This window comes from Microcebus murinus, chromosome 5 (assembly GCF_040939455.1).
Source record: "Microcebus murinus isolate Inina chromosome 5, M.murinus_Inina_mat1.0, whole genome shotgun sequence".
Taxonomy (NCBI): domain Eukaryota; kingdom Metazoa; phylum Chordata; class Mammalia; order Primates; family Cheirogaleidae; genus Microcebus; species Microcebus murinus.
This window is the reverse complement of record NC_134108.1, coordinates 708,298-727,016: the sequence shown is the minus strand read 5'-3', so window position 1 is coordinate 727,016 and position 18,719 is coordinate 708,298. Positions and strand designations below refer to the sequence as shown.

At 45.9% G+C, this 18,719-nt stretch overlaps 1 protein-coding gene across 1 annotated transcript in view; it reads right to left on the bottom strand.

Moving 5' to 3' along the window:
* WDR27 (WD repeat domain 27) overlaps positions 1–18,719 on the bottom strand; it is a 168,349-nt gene that overhangs the window by 77,416 nt on the left and 72,214 nt on the right. Inside the window, exon 24 of the mRNA XM_020287313.2 lies at positions 8,139–8,237. Coding sequence (XP_020142902.2) covers positions 8,139–8,237 — 99 coding nt within the window. The remainder of the gene's footprint in view (positions 1–8,138; positions 8,238–18,719) is intronic.

The following is an 18,719-nucleotide window of genomic DNA, read 5'->3' as shown; positions in this document are numbered from 1 at the left end:
ATCCATGCATCCATCCATCCATCCACGTGGGCATCCATTCATGCATTCATCTATCTATCCATCCATCCATCTATTAATGCATCCATCCGTCTATTCATCCATCCATCCATCCACGCGGGCATCCATTTATGCATCCATCTATCCATCCATCCATGCATCCATCCATGCATCCATCTATCCAGCTATCCATTCATCCATCTATTCATCCATCCATCCATCCATCTATCCATCCACGTGGGCATCCATTCATGCATGCATGCATGCATCCATTCATCCATCCATGCATCCATCCATCCAGCTATCCAGCTATCCATCCATCTATTCATCTATCCATCCATCTATTCATCCATCCATCTATCCATCCACGTGGGCATCCATTCATGCATCCACTTATCCATCCATCCATATCCATGCATCCATCCATCCATCCAGCAGCTATCCATCCATCCACCCATCCATTCATCCATCCATCCATCCATCCATCCATCCATCCATCCATCCATTCATCCATCCATCCATCTATCCATCCATCCATGCATCCATCGATGCATCCATCCATCCACCCATCCATCTATTCATCCATCCATCCATCTATTCATCCATCCATCCATCTATCCATCCACATGGGTATCCATTCATGCATGCATGCATCCATCCATCCATCCATCTATCTCCTATGTACTTTGTTTCTCTGGAGAACCGTGACTACCACACGTTTTACCCTCCTACAACACTGAAACCTGTGCTGCTGAAGATAAAAGACCTGCATTTCCTCTATGTGGGCCTCAGGGGCTGGTTCATGGGCTCTAGTATCCTATTCTCCTCAATACAGAGCAATCCTTCTGTGTCTAAACATGTATTTTACATGTCAATACACCTGGGTTGGAACTCAGAGGGGTTTTTTCCCCACAGATAAAAGTTTCAAATCATTGTTTTTATGCACCATTTAATAGATTTTTCTTAAAATAAAACTTTGAGTCAGGATTTCATTTTATGGACACGATTTTAAACATCATGTGTGGGGTGCACCAGTGATTTAATAAAACGGAAGATGCAACACATTGCTTTGTAAGAGAAGGATGAAGATTTTAAGGTTCGCCCCACTTCAGAAATGTTAGTAAAGGGATAACACATATCTTAAAAATAAAATAAATATAGTACTAAACAACAAAGGCCTCTGAACAAATCTGGAGTCCATTATTGAAGAAGCATTGCTATTTCACAGATAAATTGCCTACTGCAAAATTGGGGGAGCAATGAGATTGCATGTTAGATATTTCTATGTACAAAGACAATTAGTGCTGGATTACTTATCGTCACTCCTAAAATTCAATAACAATTCTACAAAAATGAAATGTGGTTGAGCATAGTCATGTTTGGAAATATTAATTCTCTGTGTCCACCCACCCTCGGGGGACTCAGCTCTCCACTCTGCTGGGCCACGCTGGGCCACATCTGGGAAGGTGCTGGGCCTCTGCCCCACCGTGGCCAGCAGGAGGTCTGGGTGGGACTCTGCACTCCACCCTTCAGGCTCCCAGTGAAGGGTGGGCCTGGCAGGGCTAGGACTGACCCTCAGTAAGTGAGGACAGAAGCCTCTGATATTTTAGAGATTTTGTTATGTAGCAAAATCCAAAGATGAAAAATACCTTAAGAAATTATTTTTCAAGACTAAAACTCATGGATTCTTCAAAATATACCGAGTATTTGTGCAAGCATTTTATTAGTACAGGAACCACAGAAGAAAAGATGGTAACTTTCCTCAAAGAGCTTATCATTGGGACAGAGAAAAATGCAAAAACTCATTAATTATACAGTTAGGTAACTATTTTATGTTAACAAAAACTGGCATAAATAGTTGCAAGAAAGAAAGATCCTCTCCAATTTGCTCGGAAAAGAACTACCAAGAGCAACAAGAGGACACCCAGGAGAGGAGCCCCCACACCCCAAGGGAGAGACACCAGCAAACACGTCCATCCCTGGGCCAAGTGCTGGGAGAAGATAAAATTGAGGTTAGAAACTGTGAACAAGATAGGAAGACCACAGATGCAGGGCAGACATCTGGCAAGGCCTCTGGAACAAGTGATGTCTCAGCAGAGGTAAGACGGTCAGTCATCCGTGGTCAGCATGGTGGCCCCACGAGATGTGCCCATCCCAATCCCCAGAACCCGTGAGCATGTGCCAAGATACTCATGGGCAGAAGGCACTTTGCAGATGTGATGAGGTCACATGCCCTGAGATGGGGAGAGTATTCGGATTATTCGGTGCAATCCCAAGGGTGCTATGTAATCGAAAAGGTCTCTAAAGGGGAAGAAGGTCAGAGCCAGGCACTCGCAGAAGGTACCAATGCTGCTGGCTCTGGTGACGGAGGGAAAGCCCCAAGCCGCGGGACGCAGCAGCCTCTAGAAGCTGAAAAAGGCAAAGAAACAGCTTCCCCCAGAGCCTCCAGAAGGAACCAGCCTGCCGGCACCTTCGTTTCAGCCCCGCGAGATCCCGCCAGAGTTCTGACTTCCAGAACTGCAGGATAACGAGTCTGTGTTGGCTTAAGCCACCAGTTTATAGGGATCTGTTACAGCAGCAATAGGAAACTAAGACATATCAAAAACTACCATTAGCTGTTACAGCTTTTCAAACCACCAGAGCATTTTTAGGAGAAAAAATGTTGACCACTATGAGATTTTAAGTGGAAAAGTGCTACATAGCTGTGAGAGAATGACAAGGTACTTGAATACCAGCAGGTACCAGCACCTGGATGGTGTAAGGTTTCAAATGAAAGGTCAGTGTGAAGTTCACTTCTTCATCCACGCCCACAATTTAGGCAGTGGGGTGGGATGTTACAAAAACAACAGAGGGATTTATCTTTAGGACAGTGTAAGGCCTGGGGGCTGACAAGACCCCAGTCCCCTTTGGAGGGTGTGAGAGGACAGGGAGCTGTGGCCGGAGTCCCAGGAAGGATCTGCCAAACTCAGCCTAGGTTTGGGATCAATGACAAGACTGTCTAGAAGTTTTTCATTACAGTTTCAAAAAGGACTTTTAAGTAAATATTTAAATACAAATGGCAAAACCAATGCGTTTTTATCTTATTACAAATGTGTGCAGTAGGTGCGTGGGTTTGAAGTTGATTTGGAAAATGGCGGGCACCAGGACACGGCCGCTTGCCGCCTCCCTGTAGTTCCGCATCTCCATGGGCCAGTGCTGCGCGTGGCCAGTTGGAGGGCACGCTGCTGGCGCGGGACGCCCGCTTGCCGCCAGGACCCTGTGTGCCGGAATGCCCCAGGCCCACCTGCCGCTGCCTGTTTCCGGCCACGCTGCTTGCATGATCCTGATTGGGTAATTTTTGAATCCCACTGTTTTTGATTGGATGTTAAAGCTTGTTGTTGATTGGATGTTAAAGCCTATTGCTGATTGGATGTTAAACCTTGTAGTTGATTGGATGCTTCTTAAGCCCTACCAAGGGTATAAAAGCAGGGGCAGAAGGGCAGGAAGGGGAGAACATCAAAAGACACGAAGAGAGCTATAATACTAGGTGTGCTGAGCCTGCTGTAGAAGAATAAAGGCTGTTCTCCGACTCTTCGTGTGCTGCTGGGTTCTTTCCCTGGTCAAATGGATAAGAGCTGTAACAAGAGCTGTAACACTAGCTGTACACACTGCCGCAACAAAGTCACCAAGCTGCTGGTGCAAACTGTGTGACCATGTGTGAGATACTTGATCTGTCTGGGTCCCAACATCTCCGTCTGTGACGAGGCCACACTAATGTCTGCAAACAAGGGTGGTGACGAGAACAAGACAACACACACAGCGCCCTGCCCTCGGAAGACCTTCGACAGGAGCTTTTGTTATTGGTTTATGCTATATCACTTGTTCCCAAGTAGCCCTGTAAAATACACAGGACAAATGCTACTAACGAGCATTCTTTATCTCAAAGACGCAGGGAGATTAAGGCTTTCACAGCCCAATAAACACTTCCCATACAAACAAAAGAATAACAATTCGTAAGAATCACAGTGGGTGTTACTGTGCTTCCAGTCCAGAGTCCATGGCAGAGTCTCTGTGTGCATTCTGGTAGCAGCAGCATCGAGCATTGTGCCTTCCAGCTGAGCCTATGAAGCTTGTGAACCTACGGAGCTCATCCTTCCACTGCAAAGAGCAGCAAAAGGTTGATGTAAATGGCATCCAGCTATGTTCCCATAACGTACTTCACCACCAGATAACAGAGCATACCAGCGGCCGACAGTGAACCAGCCACCCCTAAAACCTGCTTACTCTTGGCGTAGGACATTGGCCCAAGAGGACCAGCTTTCCATTTGATCGAGGACTCACTCACATCATACAGAGGAGGTCTCATCACCTGATGAGGCTGTAATTTGGAGCCAATAAGGAGCCTTCAAAATCTATCCAAACTAGCAAAGCATCCCATTTTAAAGTAATAATAATTGTGGAGATGAAAATTTATAGTAATATTTTTTAAAATCAAATTTAGAGAGAGAGGACATTGCCAGGAACCAATCAGAAATTGGTTGGTCTGGACCCAGCTGTAAGTGTCTGAAAAGTTGATCATAACTGGCACAGAAAATCGCCACCCCCAGAGCCCTGAACAGGTACAGCTTCATTCACCAATTTCACAGCTCTGATAGTTCTCTCCTTCCCACATCTGCTGCAAACAAGGACCACACTGTTGATATTAATATCTGTAGCATACGCCTCTAACATTTGACCAGACTTGCATAATTTTTTCTTAGTGGTATATTGTTGCATATCATATAGGAAGTAAAATATGCTTATTAGGAGAAAACTATCTACGCTTTCTTTCAAAACCGCAGTGCCCTCTTGCACCACTAAGTGACACGGACGTACTGAGGCAGCCCCAAGCCCAGGTCCCCACCCAGGTTGCCCTGTGCTGCCCGGGGAGCTTCATCTGCTCATCCACAGCACTGACTAGAAAGCCAAGCTCTCCTTTTTCATTGAATTACGCAGCACGGACTTCAAAAGTCATCGCTTTTACAACATTCGGCCATTTTGTCTTTGAATAAATGGATTGGTGCAAGCCTTTTGCTAATTTCCAGAGGTTTAAGAAAGGTTGATTTTGATCATTTCTGTGAACATTCTCTTTGCTTTTATGGGGGAGGAGATGTGAGGAGGTCGACCTGGCCATTCTGCAATGATTCTTTGGCGTGTTTGTTTTTAACAGAAACTTTTCCTGCCTGTGGTTATTTGCAAACCTTAATTTTATGTGAGTGACAACTGTCCCTTCAATAACTACTAATATTTTCCAAACCTGAGAAAATTTCAGTGGCCATAAAACATGCTTTAAGTTATTGTAGGTCAGGATAATCATGATTTTGATTCTGTGTATGCAAATTAAAGCTGTGTTTGTTGTTTTATGTGCAATCCTGGGAGGCACAGGACAGGAAGTAATATGATACATGCAGAAGAAAGTAGGCTAACATCAGTAAAGAACAGGGAATTCTAAAAAATTAATAAGGAACTGACAATTATGCTTGCATATTTTTGACTATAAAAGTCATCAGAGGTTGAATTTTTTGCATCATGGAAAACATATGAACATAGAATTTTGATATATTAGTATTATGTTAATGCATCCATTCACTTGACAAGCAGTTGCCTTAAGTGTCTCCTCTGTTTCAAGCAATACAGGGGTGCAGGAGCCGGGCTCCCAGAGGGCCACTGACTCTCACCTTTGGGTAATTCACACTGGCATGCAGGCCCCTGAAAGGTGGCCTCACTGTTAACAATGACCTATCAAACAGAGGAAAATAAACTATCAAACAGAAAGTTAAGGAAAATAAACTCACAGCACGTAATTTCCCTCTGAAGAGAAAACTCACAACACACCATCCCGTCTGTTCTGTTCTGATCAGACACCTGTGGCCTAACTCATCACCTCTTAGTCTGTTTCAGCCTGAAGGGCCCTAAGTGGACGGTGGGGTGCGAACTCCCCGCCCCAGCCCTGCCCCCGGCTCCTCCCAGAAACACGGTTCCAGGACCCGGATAAGCCGGCCTCGCAGAGAAAAGAGGGGAAAAAATAAAGAGCCCCTGCAACATCTTCACAGCTGCTTCCGTCATCAGTCTGCTGAAGCAGGAAAAAAAGCCATTTTTACCCTTTAAAAACTCCCAACAGTTTCTGCTCGGTGGCCAGCACTTCCTTCCTCTCCCTCCACGTGCTGTGGCCACTCCCTCCCTTTTTACCTCGTTCTCTTTCTCTCTCTCTGAAAAATAAGCTTTTCACCACTTTACATCTCAATCTCTGTGTCAGAAATCTTCTTTGCCTGTGTACGGACGTCCCACTCTCAGCCCCTCCGTGTGAACAGGGTGGTCTGGGGACCCGCAGACCTGCAGCTCGTGAGGGGACGTGGCTGCTGTGCTGAGTCCAGGAAGACACTGCGCCCTTATGCTCCCTGCCTCTGTCTCTGTCTCCCTGGAATTTACTCTGCGTCCCTCCCGAATCCACCTGCCCCGCACTGAGGTCGCTTGAGCACCTGCAGAGAGGCCGCACGGCCGGACCAGGAACCTCGTGCACCAGCCAGCCCCAAGTGTGCCGCCTGGGAAGCCGGCCCAGCACTCCTGCTCCAGCCACGCATGCTGACAGGAGCTCTCTCACGCCACGGTTTCTTATCACTAGCCACGTTGCTCAGCACTAGCCACTCGCCACAAAGCCAGATTTTCACCCAGCCCATCTGCCGGTGTTCACCCCTCACGGCGCCGTCCTGCCCTGTCCAGCGGCGTCAGCGGGTTCTTCTCCCTCCCTTCCTTCCTCATAGCTGTGTGTAGGCCACAGTTACTTCTTTTACTCATTAAAATAATCTCAATGGCAATAGAGACCTGCACAACTTTTTTCTAATTGAAAATTTTCAAGTGTTCAAAAAGCTTCCTCAGTTCGGTCATGCTAAAAGACATTCTGAAGCCAAATCCTGATTTTCAAAACAACTAACATCTACGCTCTCCCTACCAGTAGCTGCACGGTTCTCTGCCACACCCCTGGCTGGGTCTACTTTGCTCTTCTCTTCCTTCTTTCATGCCGCGCCGCTCCTCCATCTCACTGGCAGGATGTTGCTCAAAGGGATTTTAAAAAGAATACAGCTCAAAACAGCACACTGACGGTTTCAGGACAGGCGACGGCAACACGTATCATCAACGGAAGCAGGCACATTACAGATGTGTGGCATGATCTCATTATTGGAACAAGGGCGGCATGATCAACATGTGCATCTCAGCACTGACAGTAACGGGGAGAAAAACACGGACCTAAATATCACCTGCGGGGACTGCAAAGATGAATTAGGACCATGGTGGAATGGGGTGTTCTGAAGGCTTCAAGCCATAGAGTCGATGGTAGCTCAGCCCAACGGCACGGCAAGACTTGTTTATTCACATTTTCAGTGTTCAGCATATACTGAAGGGGAACTACGTGCTCGGAGCAGTGTCATGCCCTGTACTGCAACGATACATTGCTCTGGGGAAACCAGCAGGCTGACAAGACATGTATGTAGTACAGTTCCACTCAGCCCCACACATCAGGACGAAGCACACAGCCACACAGCAATGCTGTTCTCTAGATCAAAGCTCCAGTCTTCCCAAGACAAAATGAAACTGACCTTCCCAAATACTCAAGTGTACTCGTTAGTATTTTTATATCTTCTGCAAAGATTTCCCTCCGCATAAATACAATTGATTTGCAACTGTTATTTTCTTTTCATCTTTTCTCCTAATTTAGGTAGTTTCTTTAAATTTGAGGGTCCTATTTATTCAAATTCTTTCACAAGAATTTTCAAAGTCCTGTTCTTACTTGCTGTGGTACTTCCTTGCTCTCTTCAATTTTAATGACAGTGTTCATATTAGTGCTACATGGAACCACATCTGTCCCCGGATATGTCCACGTTTTTCTGTATTTCAGCTACATCAAACATGCACAGGCACAGAGTGACAAGTGCTTACATTACAAAAGGAATTTTTCTTTCTCCCAGTACAAGTTTATTTCCTAAGTTCTTCTCCCTGCATGCAGTGAGAACTGGCACGTAACCTTAGATATGAAATCTCACCAAAATAAAGTCTGACTGATACGCACCATCCGACGCAAGCCCTGTGTGCAGCAGAGAGGCCCCCAAGCACGCAGTGCAACGTACCTGGGGTGCAGAGGGGTTGAAGGCCACTCCGGTGACGGTGTCTGTGTGCCCCGCCAGTCGGTGGGAAAAGGTGCTCGAGCCCATCTCATACACGTAAGCCTGCGGAAGGAGAGCAGAGGCCGGCGTTAATTCAGAGTCAGGAGTCAGCTGACAGGTGTGCAAAGCCATTCGTTGCTCATGTGGTCTACAGCTAATCCAGCATGACAGCAACAGCTGACACAGGTGACGAAATGCCATCCGAGCTGTGAAACGACATTCACAAACTATGCATCTTCTCCTCTTTTCTCTGTTACATTTTTTAACACCGTAGTGAACTTATATCATACTTTCTACTTCCTACCATAAGACTCCATCATGCCCTGTGAGCAGTTTTAAATATAGACTCATATTTGATGGTTAATTTTAAGGAAGGAGTGCAGGCTTTATAATTTAGCATTACCTTAAAGTGACAACTTAAGAGAAAAAAATTATGCTATTAATATATTTTCCTTCCCGAGAAACTTGAGGGAGAACTATATATACTATACTTTGCTTCCCACTCATCGGCATGGAATTTGAGCAATTCCAACACTTAGAACTTTTTCACAGCTATTGGTAAGTTCTCTTCTAGTGGTATTTTATATGTGTATCTCCAGAATTGCCATCAAATGCTTCATGTGGGGGACAAAACCTGGGACGGGGATACCATCCTGAGGGGACTTGAGAGATGAGATAATCCCTAAGTAACAAAGTGTATCAACAAGTATTTCTGCAAGCCTGCTAGTAATGAAGAGAAATGTCACACTGCACAGATGAAAGGTGTCAAAGGTGATTCCTTTTTCCACAGGAAGCCACCACTTTTTAAGTAAGTGTTATTGTGTATGTTTAAGGTTTACAACATGGTGTTATGAGATAGAGACAGACACTGCAATGGTTACCATAGGGAAGCAGATTAACAAATCAACTCATATAGTTACATTTTTGTGACCAGAGTAGCTAAAAACATCACTGTGTTGACATTACCCCCAGCTGCACACAGGCCTCTGGGCTGTTCCCCCTGCACACCCGCATGTCTGCGCCCTCTGACCTACCTGTCCCCACCCGGCTCCCAGCCTCACCCCTGGTAGCCACTGTTTCACTCTCTCTGTGTACTTGAGCTCTTTTTAAAATATATATTCTATATACAAGTGCTAGTAGGTGATATATTTCTTTCTGTGTCTGGTTTCTTTCACTTACCACAATGTCCTCCAGGTTCACCCACGTGTGACAAGAGGCAGATTCTCCTTTTTAAAGGCTGAACCATGTTCTGTTGTGTGTGTGTGTTTAACAGGAGTTTTTAAGTAATTTTACAAATAGATTTCTGATATGTAGTTGGCCCTTGGACGATGTGGGGAATCAACCTCCTGCATAGCAGAAAATCCACATGGAACTATTAAGTCTCTAATGACTTACTGAATAGCCCACTGTGGACCACAGCCTTACAGTGACATAAACAGGTGATTCACACAGACTTTGCATGTTGCATGTATTATATGCTGTATTTTTATAATAAAGTAAGCTGAGGAAGAAAAGAAAATGTTATAAAGAAAATCACAAAGAAAAGAAAATATATTTACTATTCATTAGGTAAAAATGGGTCATCATAAAGGTCTCCATCCTCACAGTCTTCACGGTGAGTAGCTGAGGAGGAGGAGGAGGGGGAGGAGGAGGAGGAGGAGGGGGAGGAGGAGGAGGCCGGGGGAGAGAAGGGGTTGGACTCGCTGCCTGGGGGTGGAAGAGCTGGAAGGGGAGGCAGGAGAGGTGGCTCTCTCAGAGTGACTTTACAGAAACACATTATGATTTCGGTCTGACTTTTTTGCATTTTCATTTCCCTAGAAATGTTTCTACACTGCACCAAGCCTCCTTCCACTGTATGCTTTAATTGCAGCACCCAGGTCAGGGAAGGGTCAGGACCATGTTGTGAAAGACGTTGAAAGCCGGCTTGAGTGATCGGAACCCTCCGCCAGGCTGTCTGATGCCAGTCCGTTCCAGCCCTGCTTCTCCTAGGTCTTCCCCCCATCCTCTGGCACTGCTGGGAAGCACTCGTCTTGTGAATCCCTCTGGGGGCGGGGGTCTGTCAGCTCCCGAGTCCCCCCCGAGAGCCACATCTTGAAACCCTTTTGCCACATCCACAGCCTCTTTGCTGACTCCCTTGACCGGTCTGTCATGGACCCCGTGAAGTCACGCACACACCTGACAGTCTTCTCCAGCACAGGTTCACTGGCAGGGCTTGTGCCTTCCATGGCTTTTCTAATAACAACGATGGCACCGTCCACGGTGGAGTCCTTCCAACGATTGTGACCTTCTCTCTGCGGGGGTTCCCTTCCGTGGCGTTGACATGCTTTCCATCCAGTACTACGTGTAATGGACCTTAAAGGTCCTCATGACCCCCTGACTTAGAGGCTGAATTAGAGACATTGAGTTTGGGGCAAGTAGACCACTTTAACGCCTTTGGTGTTGAACTCATGATGTTCCAGGTGACCGGGGGCACTGCCCAATATCAAAAGAACTATAGAAGTCAGTCCCTTACTAGTGCAGCACTCCCCGACTCAGGGACAAAGCTTAGATGGAACCAACCAGAGAAAGGGTTCTTGCCCAGGCCTTGTTGCTGTACAACCAAAAGGCCCCGGGCTTAGCAGCTTCGAGATAAGGGCAGATCCAACCGTAAACCCAACTGCTTTTGTACAAAGCGGTGGTTAGCCGACCCCTTCCTGCCTTAACTCCTGGTGCTTGCTTCTCTTCCTTGCCAATAAATACTCTTTGTGGCAATTTTAGCCAAGATAGAGCACTTTTGTGTTAAAAACCTGCTCAGGCAGATCTCCTTTCTCCTCTGTGACTTTCCTGACAGCATCTGGAACTCACCTGCTGACTCTCGGTCGGCAGCACTTGCTTCTCCTGTTACTTTGACATTTTTAAGCCAAACCTCTCTCTAAAATTGTCAACCCATCTTTTGCTGGCATCTCATTCCCAACTTTAGACCCTTCACCTCCTCTCGCTATGTCATGTGATGACTTTGCTTTTTCTCAAATAGTATTAGAGCGCGTAAGAATGCCTTTCTTATACCAATCCCACATCCACATAAAAGCTGCTTTTTCAATATGAGATAAAAAGACGTTTTGCAAAAAGCCCAAGGCTTTTGTGCTTTGCTGGCATGGCTGCAGTGATGGCTTCATGAATTCCCTTTTCTTTTATTACACCTTTTGTTTTGTTTGAGACAGAGTCTTGCTCTGTCACCAGGTCAAGGGTGCCATGGCGTCAGCCTAGTTCACAGCAACCCCAAACTCTTGGGCTCAAGGGATCCTCCTGCCTGAGCCTCCTGGTTTTCTATTTTTAGTCTCAGTCTTGTCTAGGCTGGTCTCAAACTCCTGACCTCAAGCAATCCTCCTGCCCCGGCCTCCCAGAGCGCTAGAATTATAGACATGAGCCCCCGCGCCTGGCCTTTTCCCATGTTTCTTATACTGGATTCATTTATCTCAAAATGACGGGCACCCACACTGCAGACCTTAATCTACTGCACATACCAAGCAACTCGACGTTTTTTGGTAATGTCACAACTTTACTCCTTGGCAGCACTCCTAGCAGCCCAGTGGCACTCCGTATGGGTGCCACGGTGTTATTCCAGGGTTACGGTACTGTACTAAACACAATGGAAAACACGTGAGAACCACAAGAGATCACTTTTTACTGTAATTTGCAATTTACTGGAGAGACAAACTGCTGGCGCAGAGATGATCAGCATCACGTGGTGTTTTACATGTTTTACGTGGATACTCAAAACGCTTGAGCTCACCACCGTAGCAACAGGAGGTGGCTATGAAATGATTACAGTAGCACAGTGTGAGCTACAGTTAGTGTTATGTGTACTGATTTAATGAACAAATGTAAAGATGTACTATATTTCTCTCAGCTGTGAATGGCACCATGTATGGATCATAACTGATGTGTAAGTTTTGACAAATTTTAACTTTTTATAATAGATTAGTGCATATTTATGGTAGTAAATGATAAAATAGACTAGTATCTACATAGATTTTATGCATGCATGACCTAGCTAACTTTTAGCATTATTATTTTTATATTTCTAAGCTGTGCAGTTTGTCTGCAAGTTTTGTCAAATTGTTGCAAATCTCCAAAATATTTTCCAACATATTTACTGAAAGAACATCTCACATAGCTCAAATTCGTGTCATTCAAGGGTCAACTGCACTTTGAAGGAAAATGGAGAAAAAGCCTGCTTTTAATTTTTGGAAAATGGTCCAAAGTATACATGTGAGTAAGTGTTGAGAAGTACACATTTCCTTAACTCTAAAGGTTCTTGTGCAGTTGCTGGCATGAGGGGTGGCTGGGGCCTGGGAATGTGCCTTCCTAACAGGTTCCCAGGCCAGGGCACCCTACTCTGAGAACCACTGGTCTAGGGCAACCCTAACATTTGCACAGTATGCTGCTGGCACTAAACGCTTCCCAACCATTACATAAGCCACTTACAATAACTGCCCAAGCAAGCTGTGTCCATTTGAAAAAAATAATATCGCCATTTTTTTCTTGGGGACACTTCGACCCACAGAGAGTAAGTTTCAGGAGCAGCCATCACATGTCGGCGCTGAGATTCTGAACAGGTTTCTCCGACTAGGTTTTCGCTGTTTACTTTATGAGGCTGCCAGTGACAATGCCCACTCACACGTGACTCAGGGCATCCTCAAAGTCCCTCAGCCTCACAGGTGCTGCACAGACTACCTGTGCTTACTTCTCTGTTTCTCCACCAGGACTGAGGAGGATTTCTCAGGAGTCGAGACTCCTCTCCTATCTGCTGTGTGGATTAAACTTATAGGGGAAATCCTAATGACTATAAATATAAAATGCAGAGGTTAATGATAACAGCAGACACTTACTGAACACTACCTCTGCCAGGTACTCTGCAAGGACTTTACACAAATTATCTGATGTGGTTCTCTCTACAGCCCTATGAAGTAAATACTATCACTGTCCCAATCCTACCCAGGAGGAAGCCACGGCTGAGGGGTAGGCGACTTTCCGAGGGCACTCAGCTCTGGACTTTGGAGCCAGGGTCCCCTGCAGCTGCCTCGCTCGGCTCAGAGCCTGAGCTCACCGCGACATTCTGCCTGCCGCACTGCAGCCTCGACCCCACTCAGCATGCCTCACATCATCCAGTGGCTTTGGCTTGTCATTGTCACTCTAGCTGGTACACGTGCGTGTGTGTGTGTGTGTGTGTGTGTTTGTGCCTGCCAAACACTTGATATTAAATTGTTAAAATGATACGATCGCTTTGGAAACTATTCAGCAGTTTCTAGTAAGTTCAACATATAACAACCCAGCAATCCTACTACGTGGTATTTACCCAAAAAATGTGAAACATGTGTCCACACAAAGACTTGTACAAAAATGGCCATAGCACCTTGACTCATAAAAGTTAAATATACAACTCCATGGCCTCTATGTAAATTATATGTCAGTAAAAGTTATAATCAAATAACGTGAGGAACATATTGCCAATTATTACACCACACACACCCCACGTCCCTCGAGACCCCAGCTGCTATGGGCAAGAGAGACAGATTCCTGGTCAACTTAGACACGTCCGTGGTGCAGCTCAGAACCCACCGGAACTTCCTGAAGTGACACGCGGTCTGAGGAGCCGACGTCTGGAGAAGTAACTCGCTCCTCCCACACCCTGCGTGCAGGGACGTCAGGTCTGCAGACCATGCCTGTCTGCTGGGACACTGTCGGGATGTGGGAGGGGCCGAGAGCCGACACAATGTGACGCCAGTGCGACCTGACCAGGTCGGAGGGAATGGCTGGAACCACGAAGGCGGGCGGAGTTTAGACAGAAGGTAAGTGAGAAGACGACGAAGACCCAGGGAGTGAACAGATGTGCAGAGAGAAGCACGAGGAAGGGAAGTCAGAGAGCAAGGGTTCAAGAAACAGGAAGCAGCAGGGAAACCAGGCCCTGGTCAGGCTGACCCGGCGACTCTTCAGAAAGTAGTTTTGTCCGCACAGACAGAAATCAGTTGCGAGTTTGGCCGATGAGCGGTGTCTGCAGCCAGTGTGTAGACTCTGGGCGCCTGCTTGCAGGCCAGTACGATTGAGAGTAAGGAACAAGAGAGTTTCAGTCCCGTGAGGTCTGTGCAGGGTGGAAGGAGGCGGGCACAGCGCAGCATCCACCTGCAGAGCGAGCTGCCGCATGTGCCATAAGAGACCCAGGCGAGAGGAAGGTGGCACAGACAGGCCGAGGCCAAGAGGCAAAAGGGCTGAAGAAGCTCCGCAATTACAATGCGGCATTTGAAGTTCGCTTATGTATACACACGTGTGTGTGCAATGTATACGTATCAGCTTCTATTGCATGACTGCCTCTTGTTGAAAAGCCCTTCCTGATATCCAGCTGGACTTGATTCGCATGAAATCTCAGCAAACATATAAAATGCCACCACAATCTTGTAAAAAGAGGCTAAGTAATAGTTATCTCCAAGAAATGGGTTTAGTGTCTCCTATATTAAAATGAAATTATATGAAATGTATCTTGGCCCAGGAGGTTCTTGAGGCATATGAATTTTCTGATCGTGGCAACTTTAAGCATGAGACAGTAATTCGAAGCCCCAAATAGCAGAAGTGTTCCAGCACACATGCAGGTTTCATCAGCTGTATACACTGTCGATAATGTTGAAAGGACAGTACGTCCCTTGCATGATATAGCAGAATGGTAGTGGATAACTTTTGGTAAATTATTCAATTACAATCCATGTATCAACAAAAATGTTTTAATCAAAGGTAATAATTTGACTCATGAAGTACCTTCTCCCCGCAAAGAGAAGTAATCCAGTGCTAAAACATACTAAGAAGCCAGTGAAACTTGGAATAAAACCTGTACAAGTAAATCTTATGCCAAAACCAAATTACTAAGGACTGAGAAAAGGAATGGGGAAAGGGAAGCAATATTAACTTCAGGCAAAAGATGAGGATGTGGCACCGATCATGTGGGTGCTGGAATGACGCTTTATTATTCAAAAACATCTCCACGAAAATTGCAGGGGACTGAATGTACTACTGAAAACGATAAATGCTTTGGAAACAGGACCAGACGGTTCCTTATGACCACTTTGCAATTTGCTGAACCACGTCTGTGAGGACAACGTTTCTTTCATCGCTTTCTCCCGACGCCCGGAACACGTGTCTTCCCTCTCCGTTACCTAGATTGTCCCCACAGGAGACGGGAAACAGAACTGCAAACAGATGTGAATCTGTGTTCCTCAAACTTCAGAGTGATACTGTCCACAGGGAACCAACTATCATATTATGCTCATTTATTTTGCTTTTGAAAATAATTCCAGAAATGTCATTTTCTCAGTCCTGTGCACATTTCTTCGGATCACTGAACTTTTAGTTCACGGAAAAGTAAGCCTTTTTCAGACCAAAATGTTCAAGATTTAAAACAGACCCATACTGAGAATCACAGTAAGATAGGATCATCGACAGGATCATTGGATGGGATCATTCCTAACTTCCAGGAAGCAAAGCCTGGCTGGAAAGTCCTGATGGAGGAGCACACGCGTGCGCAGAGGGAGTGAACTCCGTGGAAATCAGCCGGAGGCAGGGTGTGGCGAACACCCACCCTCTGGGTGACGGCACACCCTCAGCCAGGACAAAGCGTTACAAAAGTGACCCACGTAACCTAAAACATTTGGTACCCCCTTAATATTTTGAAATTAGAAAGAAATAAGCTATGGAGCCATGAAAAGACAGGGAGGAAACGCAGACGCACATTACTGAGGGAAAGAAGCCGATGGTGGACACTTCTGCATTCTGAGCTCAGGCCTGTGGCATTCCGGAAAAGGTAACTGTGAAAACAGTACAAGGCAAGTGGTGGCCAAGCTCAGCGAGGGCGAGGGGCACACAGGCAGAGGGCAGGAGGTTCTAGGCTAACCAGCATTCTGTGTTGTACTGCAACGGCAGCAACACGGCATCACACGTCTGTTCAGACCCCAGAGTGCGCAGCAGCAAGGGTGAGCCCTCGTGCAAGTCGTGAGCACTGGGCGATAACGCCGTCAGTGCAGGCTGAGAAATGGTGAGGAACGCACCACTCTGGTGAGGACGCTGATAATGGCGGGGGCTGTATGCGTTCAGAAATGGGATAGCTGGGATGTTTAATTGAGCATGAAACTGCTCTAGAAAATAAAATCTGTCCTGATTTTGGCGTGCCAAGTCATTTGTTCACCCCCCAGATGAATGGCTGGACGTCCTCCTCTGGGCAGGTTTGGGGGTTCACACTTCTCCCCGAGGTCTGGCAGAGGACACACTGCAGACGGTAAAAACTCAGACTCGTCATCTCACCAAGACAGAGCAGCCCAGAGCACTGGCGTGGAGCCTGTCCTGGTCTAACCAGTAGACAACACTGTGTACCTAACCGGGACCCTAAGGTCACACTGGACTTTACAGGCCCTGAGACCACGTGCCATTGTGCGCACACACCACAGTTTCTTTGTCCACTCTCCTGTCAATGGGTACTCAGGTCGCTTCCACGCCTTGGCTATCGTGAACAGTGCCGCGGTAAACATGGGGGTGCACACATCTCTTTGAGATTCTGATTCCAATTCTTTGGGATAAATACCCAGGAGTGAGGTTGCTGGATCATATGGAAGTTCTATTTCTTTAATTTTTTGAGGAAGCACCGCACCATTTTCCACAGTGGCTGCACCGTGTCACCCTCCCATCAGCGGTGCAGGAAGGAGCTCCAACTTCTCTACACCAACACCCGGTATCCTTGCCTTTTTGGTATCAGCCACCCTAATAAGTGTGAGATGATATCTCACTGTGGTTTTGGTTTCCATTTGCCTGCTTATTGGTGATGTTAAGCACATTTTCACAAACCTCTAGGCCATTTGTAAGTCTTAGGAGAAACATCTACTCATCTGCCTGTGGGCTGTCGATCTTCATCTGATAATCTGCTCTACTGACGACATCTGCCTTAATCAATTGCGTCAGACTACAAGAAGGAGACTTTCTAATTCTGCCATTCGCCCATCCACTTGTCCAGAATTCTCTAAAAAAGACCTTTCTCTCATCCATCTGATGAGGGTATTTGGTTTACTTGAAACACAGCTCACGGAGGAAAGGAGAGGAATGCCACATTCTTTCCTTTGCAAGGCCTGCTTCTGCGTAGGGAATCTGTTCCCTGGTTACCGCCAAATGAAGGCCAATGGGGTTTTGTTCTGTTTTTAGCTACAAATTTCTTTTGGAATATCATAAAAAATCGCGAGGGTTTAGATACACAACGTTTTAAAATCGTTTTAAAAACGGTCATTACTCCGGTGGTGCTCACCCACCCCGACCCTGGCCGGCAGCGCTGAGGTCGCCTCCTGTGGCCTCATTTTACAACCCCACTGCTCTTTCATTTCTTCTTTTCTTGCTGGCCCAGGATGTCCCTGGCTCGTTGAACAAACTGTCTGCCGCAGACCTGAAGCCAGCCATTCATGCGAAGTGCAGAACGGCCTTTGGAGGCTACAAAGAGGTACCAAGGGTGATCTCTGGAATGGCGCCGCGGCCCAGCTCCCTCCGTGGCTGGAGCCAGGACACTGGCCTGTCTTTGTGTCTCTGCGCGGCTCCAGCCTGCGTCAGTCTGAGAGGCCTTCAGACGCGTTCAATAACTGGCAGAGCAAGTTCTCCCCGTGGGAATGTTCTTTTTTCCAGGGTGTCCTGAGGATCGTTCTCAATTATCCCCCCAAGTGGCTTCATGAACACGTCACTGCAGGAGAGCCTAGTGGAATCTGTGTTGGGGAATGCTGAGTTGCAAATGCCTTCAAAGAACTGCCGTCTTTATGAGACCGAATCTTCCCACTTGAGGATAAGATTTTGCATTTGTTCAGGTCTACATTTCTGGAGAAAAAGATAAAGTTTTCTTTACATGGGTTTTGCAGAGTTCTTGTTAAGTTTAGTTCTCCTCTTCCATTGTAACTTTGCAGAGGTTATCGTTTGTATATATAAAACCCATTGAATTCCATATGTTAATTTAAATACTAATACTTCACTTGATTATTTTATTGTTCATGTTGGTCATTAATCCTCTAGGGTTTTCCAGATATGTAACCTCGTCATCTATGAATAAAGATAGGTGTGACTATTCTTGTCCAGTGATAAAGTCTGTAAGTTCTCTTGCCTAATTTCATAGGTAAATACTTCTAACGAACTGTAAAGACAGTAGTGGAATTAGTAGCATTCTTACTTTGCTCCCAACTAGAGAATACCTCTATGGTTTTATCAGTAAGATGCTAGCTTTGTGGCTGAGATAAGCATTTTATCATTTGACAGGAGTATTCAACGCTAAAAGCCTTGACTTCACCACTGTATAATTCATCCATATAATAAAAAACACTTGAACCCCCTAAATCTATTGAAATAATTTTAAAAAAGAAAAAATATATTAAAAAATGAATACAAAAAGATAACTAGAAAATGTTTTTTGATTTGACAGATGAATTGTCTACCCAATAACCAAACTGAATTGATGCCAGATAGCTAAACTGTACTAACTGAAGTGAAAACATGCAAAATTGA